The sequence below is a fragment of the Puma concolor genome, chromosome B4 (assembly GCF_028749965.1).
Source record: "Puma concolor isolate L17-30 chromosome B4, mPumCon1.1.hap2, whole genome shotgun sequence".
NCBI classification, from domain to species: Eukaryota; Metazoa; Chordata; class Mammalia; order Carnivora; family Felidae; genus Puma; species Puma concolor.
Window position 1 is genome coordinate 136,201,860 of NC_141673.1, and position 13,518 is coordinate 136,215,377.

The 13,518-nt window shown below is 45.5% G+C and overlaps 1 protein-coding gene across 3 annotated transcripts in view; it reads right to left on the bottom strand.

Annotated features, from left to right (window-relative positions):
* The window catches only part of TAF3 (TATA-box binding protein associated factor 3), a 184,824-nt gene that overhangs the window by 42,577 nt on the left and 128,729 nt on the right, over window positions 1-13,518 (bottom strand). For all 3 annotated transcript variants that reach the window (XM_086714997.1, XM_086714998.1, XM_086714999.1), the window contains exon 3: window positions 5,581-7,406. In XM_086714997.1, coding sequence (XP_086571123.1) covers window positions 5,581-7,406 — 1,826 coding nt within the window. The remainder of the gene's footprint in view (window positions 1-5,580; window positions 7,407-13,518) is intronic.

The window sequence follows — 13,518 nt, forward strand, 5'->3', positions numbered from 1 at the left end:
AAAATCCTGACTTGAAGCAAAGAGGTGGATTTTTAAAAAGCTTATCTATAAAGAATCAGTTTAAATTTAAATTCTATCTTGGAACTCTTTCATGCATTCCAGCTTTAAAGTTTATCTTCTGACAGGGACTTTCTGCAAAGGTAATGGGCAGCTTTGTCAATATAATCTGGCCAAGTTTTTATTTTCTATTTTTTCAACGTTAAACTTCTTTCATTAAAAAAAAAAAAAATGTATGTGTGCTAGATAGGGTAGCAGCAAGTTCAGTAAATGCTACATCAGATCCCCATCTATGCTAATGTGTCAGAAAAATATCCAGAAACAGCACTGACGAAGAGCCAATGTTGATCATCTAATATTCCGGATGCAGAATTAGGGTGGCTGGTAAGCCCCTTGTGGTCTTTCTTACCAACTGAGGTCTTTACATTAATTCAACTTAGAAACAAATTCTAAATACCAATAAACTGTTTAAGATATGAAAAAGACAGCCAGAAGAAGTTCTATGGTGTGGTTAGGCATGACAAGTGGAATCCAGTAAGGACAACTGAAACGGAACGCAGGCTCTCATTAAGCGCTCACGTTCATTCACACAAAGACTTGGAGATAGGTGGCCTCCGGTAAGCGTCTATAAATTCAAACACACTCGTGCAAACGTTAAGCTGCTGGCTTCCTCTTGGAACAGACAGAGACAAGGAACAGGAAGGGAATATTTCCCCCTTTTCGCTGGATTATTCTTTTTACTGTAAACCCTTCATTTCACTAGTTAATCATGGGAGCTGATGAGAAAAGACTGGAAAGGAGTCCATCACTCTCAACAGAAGGGAAAACACTGAGAGCCTTTTGTTAAAGGCCAAACCAGTAAGACTGTCATCCTCCACATAATAAACTATTTTCATTCAATAAAAGATTATTTGAGGGCAAATGCAAAGGGGTTTGGGGACAGGTGAAAGAAACATGAAACATTTTAACTGTGCCTATTCCTGAAGTCATTAAAGCACAGAGGACCCCCACTGCTGGTGCTCTAAAATATGGTGGTCGAACAGGAGCTCCCTAAGGTCTCTTCAGGGACTAAACTTTTCCAAGATCACAGTTCACCTTACTCCCGAGCGTGAAGCCCTGTCTGTCCCTCTCATCAGCTCCGTGGGGGTGACCGGCTGAGAAGGCCATTTTGGGTAACAGGCACACGGGCTTTGCTCAGACAGAGCTGGGCCAACTTCCAGCTCTTCAAGCCACCAGCTATAGCAAGCTACTCAACCTTCCTGGGCAGTTGCCTCCACTCAAAGCAGGAGCAACACCACCAAACCCTCCGGGCTGTTGGCAGCCAAATTCTGGCCAGGTCTGGCGCTCGTATGCGCTCGATAAACAGCAGTTACTCTTATCATTTACTATCTGAGTTAGTTCATCCAGTAGCTGATGTTCGCCCAAAACAGCATTCATTGATCAGGAGCATAAAAACTGGGGGAATCCTTTATGGAATTTATGAGCTTTTTGCTGCAAGCAGATCTCGATCATCTGTTGGGCCCATCAGCAACATTATTGGTTAGTTGTAAGGAAATTCTGGAGAGTCATCTTAAATGACACCAACTGGTCTTCGCTTCGAGTTTTCTATGAGAGGGCAGAAAAGAAGGCCTTTACAAGCCAAAAGTGTCTTGGAGAAGGTATGAGATTATTGTTTGTAAGCAGAGGTAACCCATACCTTACGCTGTATCTTGCGGTCTCTTCTGGGTACTGAATAGACAGACAGAGGGAAGGGAGCAGAGGGCCCGAGGGGTTTGAAGAGGCTGGTGCAAAGTAGGAACTTGTGGAGCTAGAATTGAGAGCCACGTCCGTATGCCTGCCAAAGCCCACGATCTTAGCGGGCCAGCACTGCGGGTTGTGACATCATCATCTTTTGGAGGAAACTCTCCCAGGCCTTCTCAGATCATACTCGAGAGCATAAAAACAGTATTGCCAAATCTGACGGATGGATTTTGGCTCCTGTCTTGTATCGGGTTTTATGTACGACTGTCCACTTCCACTAACAAATAATGAGACATCTTCTTATTTTTTTTTCACAGCAATCCTCCTTCCAAAAACCACTTAAGATGCCAAGAGTGAATTTTAATTAAAGTAGTCCTGGAACATTCATCTAAACTTCAAAAACCCACAGTAACTAAATGAAGTCATGTAGTGCATTCACCGACAGACGGAAATGGACACTGTGACTGCTCTGAAATGTACTGTTACCTTCCTCACTGCTAAAGCTACCAGGGGGATGTGACTAGGCAGCATAATTGCTCTTAATACATTTTCCATAAACAATCAGTTTGGTTCTCTTTTAAAGAGGTGAAAGATCAGACCCGTAACCCTGACTAGCGCGTACTATTGCATGTAACGGGGAACAAAGACTGTGCCTAAGCCACTCTATTTTGGATCACTGCCCCTTCTGGAAAGATGATCTTTCCTCCTGATGACGCACCACTAAGCCGGGGGCCTTGCACACATTATTTCAATTAATCCGCTTTTTCTTTCACGTAGGAAAGTATCGTGGCTAAGAACATCAATTGTAGCATCTCACAGCCTGGGTTGAAATCGCGGCTCCTGCTTACATACTAAGGAGCTGTGTGATCGTGGGCAACCTGATTAGTCTCTCTAGGCCTCAGCTTCTCACCTTAAAGCGATAACAATTATGGTCTCTGCCTTACAGAGTTGTGGTAAGAAATTAAACTTATGTGTAGTGTCTACATGGTGTTTAGCCTACAGTAATTCCTCAGTAAATATTAACTACTACTGTTTTGCTGCTTTTCAACAAGTGTGAGTTACCATAAGCCCACTTTAAATAAAGATGGAGTACCTAAGGAGTAAAGAAACTAAAAAACATGCTCGGGATCTTCACTCAGACTTGCTGGATTCCAAGCCCAAGGCTCCTTCAACCTACCACGCAGATCTCCGTTCAATTAACGGTATCTTCATTGGTTCTTGTATTGATAAATGTGGGTGTGGTTGGTAAAAAGGTTTACAGGGAGGTAAAATAAATACGGGGAGATGTTTTTATCAAAAGAATGCCCTTGTTGGCTGATCTGGGTCAAGGTCTGTGAGGGTGGCTCCTGGGAGATGGTCAGGGTGAGGACAAAGAAGGACACTGTGGTCCTCATTCTTGTGACAAGACATCTTCTTGGGGAGACTGAGATGTACCTTATTTTGGTCTGTGGATACGTAAGAGAATTCTGAAAGCCTGTGTAAACCCAATTTCAGGTATACTTTCATTCACTCCACTGGCTTGACGCTCGGGGAGGATTAAGTGGGGCTGAAAAAGCAGAAGTCAAGGTCTACGTTAATGTCTCAATTTCCCCACCCTGTCAGTGGCATCTGCCCGGGCTGCGCGAGCTTTTATCCCTTCCTATCTGCACGAAGAGCTGAACTTTAAAAGGTGCCAAGGAAGAAGAAATAATTTTCCAACACCGTAAGCGGAGCTGACTCGGCCTGTCATACGTGAGTTAGCCGGTCCGGTCCAAAGCAGGAGCAAGCTCCAGGTTTCTACCTTTTACGGGCGGATTCGTGAAGAAATAATAACGCTTGCCTTCACCATCAGCGTCCTCTCCCTTTCCTGGGCACTTACTTAAGTGCCAGACACGGTACTAAGCACATCTCAGATGTAATCTCCTTTGATCCAGAAAAGTAACTTGCCCAGCGTCTTACAGCTAAAAGAAGCCAGGATTTGAACTCAGGTTTAACTCCAGAGACAGCTCTGTTTATTCTTTTTAAAGACCTCATAGGACAGCCAACTGCTATACATCTTTATCTTCTGTCATTTATCTGAGCCGTGACCTATCCAAAGCGTCACAAGGGCTCGTATTCTCCTGTCAGGTGAAATCTAGCAGGGAGTCCGAGGGACTTTTCTCTCCCAAGGTCAGCTAGAAGCTGAGGAAAGGCAAGGACTGCCGCTACAGATCTAATCCGACGGGCTTCACTCAAATTCACAGTGGTTGCTGAAACAAACAACTCCACTGACTTTCCAGAGTCAAGGCGGGACTGAAAGGAACGGAACCCTCTGTGACCCGCTGAGGGCTCGCTCTGAGCTGCCCCCGGGTGGCTGAGTGACCCCCTCTGCCGGGCGACAGAGCCCCAGCAGTAAACATTTCGAAACCGTGAAGAGGATCTTGGTGCAGACGACCTGGCTTTTGCTGGTTGTGTGACCTTGATCTTGGACAAGCCAGTCTCCTCAGACCCAGTTTCTCGTCCACAGAGGGTGCCGGCAATATACCTGCCGGACCTCAGCCACAGGTGTGTCAGGAGGAGACAACACGCTTCGCGGCAGTTCCAGGAGCTGCACACGAATCACATAATGACAAGATGACTGTTAAAACAGGAACGGGAGCTGGAGCTCTGTGTCTGGTCGACTCGCTGATGTTCAGTTAGGGGTATCGGAATTTCCGTTCTATTTCTTTACGTTTTAAGCATAGCCAAGGGGTACAGAAAAAGAACAAAGGCAGGCAGAAAAATGTAAGAGCTGCCATTACAGCCTGTCAGCTGAACTAATTTTTCTAGGTAAGTTTGAGATTTTAAAAAATTGCAGAAATACTGGTGGGTAATAGATCTGCCGGATGTCGAATACATCTTATCTTATTATTGGAAAAAAATGACTGGGTATAATTTTCTGGCCAGCCTCCGAGAGGACCGTTTCTAGAAGGCAGGGGAAGGATCTCTGGGAATCTGTGGGGATGCCACCACGAACCCCGAGACGCTTTTTAAGAAAGTTTAAAAGACACTTTCCAACCATCCAGTCAAGCACTGTCATCCAGGAACCATGAGCTGAGGAACCAGACCATAGACAGCAGAGGTCACATTCTGGGCCCAAAGGCTTGAGGTCCCAGTTTCTACAAAACCGCGGGATACGTATCGGCCTCTTGGGCTGTCCTCCACGGAAGCCTGATTTACTCACATCGTAAACTATCTGGGATTATTTTCTGCCCACCAACCAGGCTGCCTGATCAGCCCAGGTACTCAGAAACATGTCCTAATCTTATTAAAGCAGAAAAGAGAAGGATAAGAGATGAGGCAGAAAGCAGTGAAAGGTCCTAACCTTAAACACTTGCAACCACAGCCCACGGAAAGGAAACAGGAGTCCTTACCGAGGGGCTCCACGGGCCTGGCTGTCCCCTTAAAATAGTGCCACAGGGTGCGTGCTCTTAGAAAGATGGAGGCTGTCTTTTTTGGGGGGCGGGGTAGCGAATATTCGGGCACAAAATAGTATGCAGTACGCCTGATGATTACAGAAATACTATTTACAGATTTTTTTTTTTTTTTTTTTAACTGGCAGGGATTCGTTACCATGCTTAATGAACAGAGGGGTTATAGTCTGCGATTATAGGTTCCTCTTAGGCTATGAACTTGTTAACATGTTTCAGCACGGAGGGGGCTTGACTACAAGTTTGTGGGTCTTAGAATTAAAATTCAATTCAATTCCATAACCACGTATGAATCTCCTCCCGGCTAACTTACGGGCCATCTGCCTCTGAGACGCAGCTCTAACTGCTGGCTTTTTTACCTGAGTTTTGCCACAGGACGGTGTTCAGACAGTGCCAGAAATGGAAAAGTGCTTACTTTTTCATGCTTGTGTTTCTCCTTCTCTTTTTCTCTCTTCTCTCTCTCCCGCTTCTCTCTCTCCCTTTCCTTCTCTTTCTTCTCCTTCTCCTTCTCCTTCTCTTTCTTTTTCTTCTTCTCCTTTTTGTCCTTTTTCCTCTCTTTCTCCTTAGGCTTCTCTTTTTCCTCCAGCAGTTTCTCAGGAAGCATGGAGGACAAGGCGGGCAGCCCGGCCGGGACCCTGGCGGCCGCCGCGGGGCTGAACACGGGCAGGGCCGCGTCCTTCGGGGGCACCACGAGGGGGGCCGCAGGTGTTCTCAGCCTCTCCTCCCGCCCCTTGTCTTTAACCTTTTCCCGGTCTCTCTTATCTTTGTCCCTCCTGCCTTTGTCTCTATCTTTCTTCTTATCTTTATGCTTCTCTCGCTCCTTCCTTACCATCCCATCTTTCAATCTCACTTTTGCATCGACTTCCTCAAACTCTTTTATTTTAAACTTATAGGGATCCGGCTCTTCATCTTTAAGAAATTCCTTCCACGGGTACCTGGCTTCCTTGCTGCTCTCCTTCTCCTTCTCTTTCTCTTTCGCTTTATCCTTCTCTTTACTTTTTTCCTTGCTTTTGTCTCTTTCCCTCTCCTTATCTCTCTGCTTCTCTTTCTTTTTCATTTTGGTCTTCAGTTCCTTTTTCAACTTCCTCTTGACCTCCACGGAGGAGGGCAGTTTGGCTTTCTCCTCGTACACCTTGTGCAGAGGTTCCGGGGTGGGAGGGGAGACCGAAGGAGAGGAGATGTAGGGAAAGCCGGGAGGCAGATTTGCAGGTGCTCCCAGTTTCGCTTTCCGCACCACCTCGTCGATCGACGCATCCATGGTCCACGAGTTGTCGGAACTGGAGGCCCCACCCGAGAGGGGCAGAGGGGTGGATCCTGCCTTAGGGACACTGTTGGAGGAGGTGGAAGCTTTTGGAGTGGTACATTCCGCACCTGAAATTCTCTTAGGGCTGGTAAAAATGTCTCCTTCGGATTCGGATCCCGAAGAAAACTCGAAAGGGTCTGGCTCTCGCTCGGCGCAAGCCCGTGCAATCACGGCATTGATCGAGTCGTCGATCGTTCGGTCCGTCACGACCGCCTTCTTCGGCTGATTCTCACTGTTGAGTTTGCCAGCATCCGGGGGCGTCTGTATCTGTTTTACCTGAAGGGTTTCTTTACTAAGTTTTTCACTTATCGTAGCGGAAGGAGTCCTGTTTGGTGTTTCGGGTCTGACGGGTGCTTGGGGAATATGAGTCATAACCTTGGGACTCTTGGGGCTTTTGGGGCTCTTAGAGCGTCCAGGAGACTTCTTCTCTTTGGATACGGTTTTTGGTGACCGAATAGGACTTCCGACCATTGCTGGTGACTGCGCAGTTTTAGGTGACTTAGTCTTCTGTCCCGGAGAACTGGTTTTAGTCTTTGCTTTAGGTGTAAACGATTTGGCTTCTAATGGTTTTGTGATTGGCATTTGTGATTTTGCGACTGGAGCCAACATCGGTGGCTCTGGTGACGGAGGGACTAGGTCTGTATTGTCCTGCACGTGGACCGGAGAGAGCATTGGTGGGATCTTTTGGGTATTTATTGAGCTGAGGGGTTCTCGGGCTTCCAGTAATACGACATCCAGGGTGTCCCCTTTAGTGCTTAACAGCCGCGGTCGCTTGATGGCAGGCATTTCCTCAGCTTCGGGACTATCCAACGGTCTCTTACCCAAGAAATTCTCATCATTAATAATTTCCTCCTCCTCCAATTCATCGTCTTCTTCCAGGGGAACCTGCATGGCTTCTGCTGACGTACCCCCATCCGTGGGCACCTGCTCTTCCTCCTCTGGCAAGGGAAAAGAAAAGAGGTGTTACTGGAATAGTTTAAAGATCCTAGCACATGAGAACAACGCTTCAAACGTGATTTCTAGGAAAGAAAGGAGCTTATGGACGGCGTTCAGAGAGCAAAGCGGGAGATCCTCAAGGATCTTCCAGACTTGCACGCCATCATTCTTTGAAGAGTGCCGGCCGGTGACAGCAGATATACAGACTGTCGGTCTCCTGCTTCCGCAACTCTTTTCCTGGCCTCACCGAACACTGTCTTTCTCCCTCTTGTGTAAGCTCGTGCATGTGCGCCCGCCCCCCCGCTTTCCCCCCCCCCCCCAACACACATACATTATCTCTAAAGATCTAGATATGGGTTACTGTAAGACTCCTATCCTCAGAAATGACAAAAAGGCGTACCTACTTTTAGGACTCCTATAACAAATGTTAATTCTTGGAGTTTAGAAGACGCAAGCCTCCAACCTGGATACGATTCACCCACGGTTCCTGTCTTCTGCTTTGCTTGCTGATGTCAGCACTTTGAGAGAGAGTGTGGTGCAAATGGCATATATCCCGGCTTTGCCATTAGAAAGACGCCGTTTCCGCTAGCATTCCGGCACTACGGGGCAATGGGCCTTGGGCAATCTCTTGACCCCCTCAGCCTATTTCCTGACCCTTCCAAAGGGACTAATGGCACTTGACCTGCCTACTTGACCGAGTTGCTTTAAGATCACGTTATTTCTTTCTACACGTACCAGCTGAGCATGTCACGGTTCAGCAGGGGACACAACGTACGTGCATGGCACAGGGAAAGTGACCAGCACCAGAAGACGGACGAAGAGTGACCACGGGTCAAACAAACAGATTACTGCAATGCTAAAGATCTACGGAAGACTTCACGAATCAGGCAGTGCTTTGGATTTCTGGGGACCAGGAAGGGTGAGCACAGGGGGGAGGAACAGACGACGAGGAGGAGGAGGTGGAAACGCCAGGGGGGTAATCCGCCGGGCAAGCACGGTGCAAGTGGGGAGCGGCACAAAGTGGGCCCGCTAAGGTTGCCTCCAGATCCGAGCAGCTTTGAATTCCAGAAAAACTAAACCATCTTTCCTCTGCTGGCCGTTCGGACTTAGGGAAGATGTTTAGACAAGGAAGAAAAATCTCAGGGTGTATGTGAACAAATGATTCTAGCAGGACCATATACGATGGATGGGAGGGACCAGTACAATGGAGAGGGGACGAGTCAGAAGTTGCTGAAATGATGTAGGTAAGTGACGACAGGGTCCGAACAGGAGAGTGGTAACAAGAGGAAGCAATGGAGGTAGAGGACATTTTGAATACAGAATGAACGGAATCTAATAAATGATGGGGTCAAAGGGTGGACAAAGGAGTCAAACACCATTTCAAGGCTCTGAGCCCCGGTGAGTGAGCATCGCAGTCATTAACAGAAAGAAAGAAAGAAAGAAAGAAAGAAAGAAAGAAAGAAAGAAAGAAAGAAAGAAAGAAAGAAAGGAAGGAAGGAAGGAAGGAAAGGAAGGAAGGAAGGAAGGAAGGAAGGAAGGAAGGAAGGAAGGAAGGAAAGAAAGAAAGAAAGAAAGAAAGAAAGAAAGAAAGAAAGAAAGAAAGAAAGAAAAAAAGAAAGAAAAAAAGAGGATTATTTGTTAGCGCAGTCCCTAGACACAGAGTCAGGTGGACAGTTAATGATGTCTAACACAAGACAAATTTGAGACATAACTACTGTTAGCAGTCCTTGAGAATGACACTATCATCCGTCCAGGTACCTGAGTCAGAAACATCATTCCAGACCACTTCTTTCCTTTGTCTCCATTTCCACACTGCGGACACAATTTCCTACTGCATTTCCTTTAATGTGCTTTCCCCGCGGCTACTGTGGTTAGTTTGTTAGTTCAGATCCCCGGCGCCTCTTGTCTGTACTTCTCACTAGTCTCTACGCCTCCGGCTCCAGTCCCGTCTTTCACATTGCCTTACTGAGGCCACAAATCCGAGTATATGACTTCCTGCATTTTTTTTTTTTTAATGTTTATTTATACTTGAGACAGAGAGAGAGACAGCACATGAGCCGGGGAGGGGCAGAGAGAGAGGGAGACACAGAATCCGGGAGCAGGCTCCAGGCTCTGAGCTGTCAGCACAGAGCCCGACGCGGGGCTCGAACCCACAAACTGTGAGATCGTGACTTGAGCTGAAGGATGCTCAACTGACTGAGCCACCCGGGTGCCCTCCTGCATTTCTTTTTAAAGCTTTTTTTAAAAAAGTAATCTCCATATCCAACGTGGGGTTCGAACTCACCACCCTGAGACGAAGAGTTGCCCGCTCCACCGACTGGGCCGGCCAGGCGCCCCGGATGACTTCCTGTCTTAAGGACCTTTCATCGGTCCCTACTTTGCAAAAGGAGCTCCTTGGAGCCTGGAGGGTTCTGCGGAACCCCTTTTGAAGCACCACACAGTATGGGCTGGGTCCCCTATTCTCTATGAAATGGAATGGTTACCCGTACGGTTCTGTATCTTACACGCTGAGCTGCCACAAAAGCTTTTGTTGTGAGGCTACAGCAAGGTGAAAACCAGTATGCTAAAATGTAAAATCAACCCCATTTCCCTGGCACAACCTATATGGCGCTCCCTCATCTGACCCCGTCCTGGGCACTCTGCCAGCCCAGCCGCGTGGACTGATCTGTTGCTTGAGGACACATTGCCGTGTGTCACTTTCGCAGCTCTGTGCATGCAGCTCCCTTCACCGGAAATGCTCTGCCCCCTGACATTTGGTGACTATCTCTTCTTCTTTTTTTCACGTCTGTTTATTTTTGAGAGTGAGAGAGAATGAGCGCAAGCGGGAGAGGAGCAGAGAGAGAGAGGGAGACACAGGATCCGAAGCAGGCTCCAGACTCTGAGCTGTCAGCACAGAGCCCGACGCGGGGCTCGAACTCACCAACTGCAAGATCATGACCTGAACTGAAGTCGGACGCTTAACTGACTGATCCACCCAGGTGTCCCGGTGACTATCTCTTCTCAGCCTCCGATCAAATGCTCCCTCTTCCGTGACACTTTTTCTTAGCAACCAGAAGTGACCGTCCCCCACCCCGTCCCCCACTTTGGGCTCTACTGTATTCTGGTTCTACAAGCAACAGAGAAAGTCTAGAATATTTACTATCTGGCCCTTTGCAGAAAAGTTTTCAGACTCCTGTCCTAGATTTACACTATTCAGAAGATTTGAACAGCCCCTTCCAACCCTATCTTTATCAAAATGACAAGAGAGACTTCAAATCCACTAACTGCTAACAGGCAAACATATGAAAAAATTAGAAGGAGGACAGCTTTAGGATATTCTCCAAGTGAATGAATAAAAAATTTCAGAGTACTTACTACTGTTATATTTCTAAATTGCAAAGAACCTCCTCCTACCTGAGAGAGGCTCATAAATCCCAACGATGCCAAAGCAGAGAGAGGAAGGTTGAGCCCGGGCGGCATAATGGGCCCGTGGAATATGTTGAAGTATGCCTTGTTCTTCTGATTCTGGAGCTGAATCTGGACCTGGATCAGCTCTGGGAGGTTGAGTCCCCCAGAGAAGGCCTTAGGAGGACACACTGGGAGGGCAGAGGGAGTACTCTAATGAAAGCAGTTCCCAGCACGGGAACTTCTGGACTAATAGAAAAATAGTTATAGGTCCTCCAGATGAAAGTTTTTGGCTTTTTTAATTTTTTAGCTAGAACAACTAATTAGAGTTCAATTTTCAAACTACTAAATAATAATGCTGGCCAATAACAGAGATACACGTTGTGAGGTTAACCCTGCAATCCTTTTACGAGAAGATTAAAACGAAACAAAACAAAAACAAAACAAACCCAAGTCGCCTCACTCTAATCTCTCGAAAACCATATAACAGCGCAAGTCCACAGTTCGCATCTACAGGTCAAGTGGGTATCACCTCCGCCATCTGCCCTAATAACTCTATCCTTCCATGAAAGCAGCCCAGAGCTGGTGGGGACACTTTTTCAGGATAACGGATATTTTACTAAGGGAAGCCAGCTCTGGATAAGTATTCATGTTCATGCTGCTAAAGGTATGATAAGGAATTATTTACAAAACTGGTATTTTCAATTCTGCTTGTGTTAAAATCTGGCTAATGTTAACAGTGGTAAGACTTTTGATTTGATTATCCTTTGTGTGAAAATTTATTCAAAATGATGATACCTGTGACAACTGATCATTAGTACTGTCATTCTTCAAAGAATACCATAAATCATGAGATAACTTCCACACTTCTAGGAGAGGAAAAAAAAGATACTGACAATAAGAAAAAAAGACATAGGAAGAACCATACTTAAAACCAGTATGGGAGGGAACCTTTATTTAAAAAAAAATGTCAAGTTTCTGGTAAAAGTTCATGTCCACCATCAACAACCTTATTCTTCACGTAAATTCACTAGAACATAAATGTTGTAATCCAGTCTAAGGAAAAACCCGCCACATTAAAAAGTAACTTTTCATTCCGTCAGAGGCTTTGCGTATGCAGAATGCGTTCGCATGTGCCAAAAAAGGGGAAATGATGGGAAATAATGTGAATGACTCGGCACAAATTTATCACCACTGTCAGAAACGCAACTTAAGAGAGATACTTGACTGGTAGCAGACTATCTCATAACAGAAAAAGAGGGAGGTGGAGGTCTCTCAGGGATCTCAGAGTCTTCTCATTTAAACAGCCAATGATTCCAAGCCAACATTTGATTGCAAAATTATTTTTAAACTTTTTAAAACATTTTATCTTAGAGAGAGAAAATGCATGAGCAGGGGAGAGGAGCAGAGGAAGGGAGAGATGAAGGCAGGGAGGGAGGGAGGGAGGAAGGGAGGGAAGGAGGGAGGGAGAGAGACACAGAAAGAAAGAAAGAGAGAGAGAGAATGAATGAGAATCTTAAGCAGGCTCCACGCTTAGCACAGAGCCCAGTGCAGGGCTCTGTCTCATGAACCATGAGAACATGACCTGAGCCGAAATCGAGAGTCAGATGCTCAGCCGACTGAGCCACCCACGTACCCCTTTAAGTTTTTAATTTGAATTAATTTCACACTTACAGAAAAGTTTTAAGAACATTACAAAGAACTCATGAATCCCCTTCACCCAGTTTCACCAAATTAACGTTTTCCTTCAGTGTGTGACTGACTGCAGAAAAACTGTCAAGTTCTCTCCTACTTACGTATCAGAGAGAAGACGGGTCCCTGTTAATGTCCATCTTTTTAAAATTTCACAGATGTAGATGTGAGTAACGGAGATACTACAGACTGCACCCCAATTTTCCTCCGTTAATGACACAAAGAAGCCACACTCGCTACATTTCCCAGAGGAGTAATGAGAAAAACATGCTTCTTTACCAAACTTCTCGAACAAAACATAAAACAAGGCTTAAATAAGGCCTGAACACACCCAAAGGGGTTTTAATGGGTTAATCCTAAACTACTATAAATATTGACTTAGAACAAAATATCGTTTTAACTAGAATAATAAATGCCTTTAAAGAAACCCTATAATCTAAAAAGCTCATGGAAAGTAGGGGAAAAAAAGGAAATTGTTTTCATATGGCATTGAGAAGCTTTTTATCTCATTCACTACACAGATGCACGCAACTTTAACATTTAGTGGCACAATCTCAAAACAGGCAGAAACTATACTTGCGTTTCTCAACCTTCAATATGGAGCCAATGAAATTCTGTCTGCGTATATTTCACCAAAAATTAAATGTATTTAAAACTAGATTTCTTGTGATTCTTTTTAGAAATATACATGCAGAAATTTCTAGCAATTACGACACAAACTTTCCTATTTTCTTATTAGCTTACGCATCCTGCTGCTTTTGTAATAGTTTCCTTTTTTATTAACAAATGTGAAAGGGTTTGCTTAAGATGCACATTTTTTCAAAAAACACCTTTCTGTCCATCTGGATACAAGGTGTACTTACTGTAACATTCCTTGAAGCGACTCACTATCGCTATCACTCATTCATTCAGTCCTCATTCATTCATTCATTCATTCACTCCCTCGCTCATCTACTGAGTGTCTTCTGAATTCCCCTGTGGCAAGCACTCTGTCAGATCTCAGGAACAGAGAGTCAAATAGGACATGATTTCCTATCC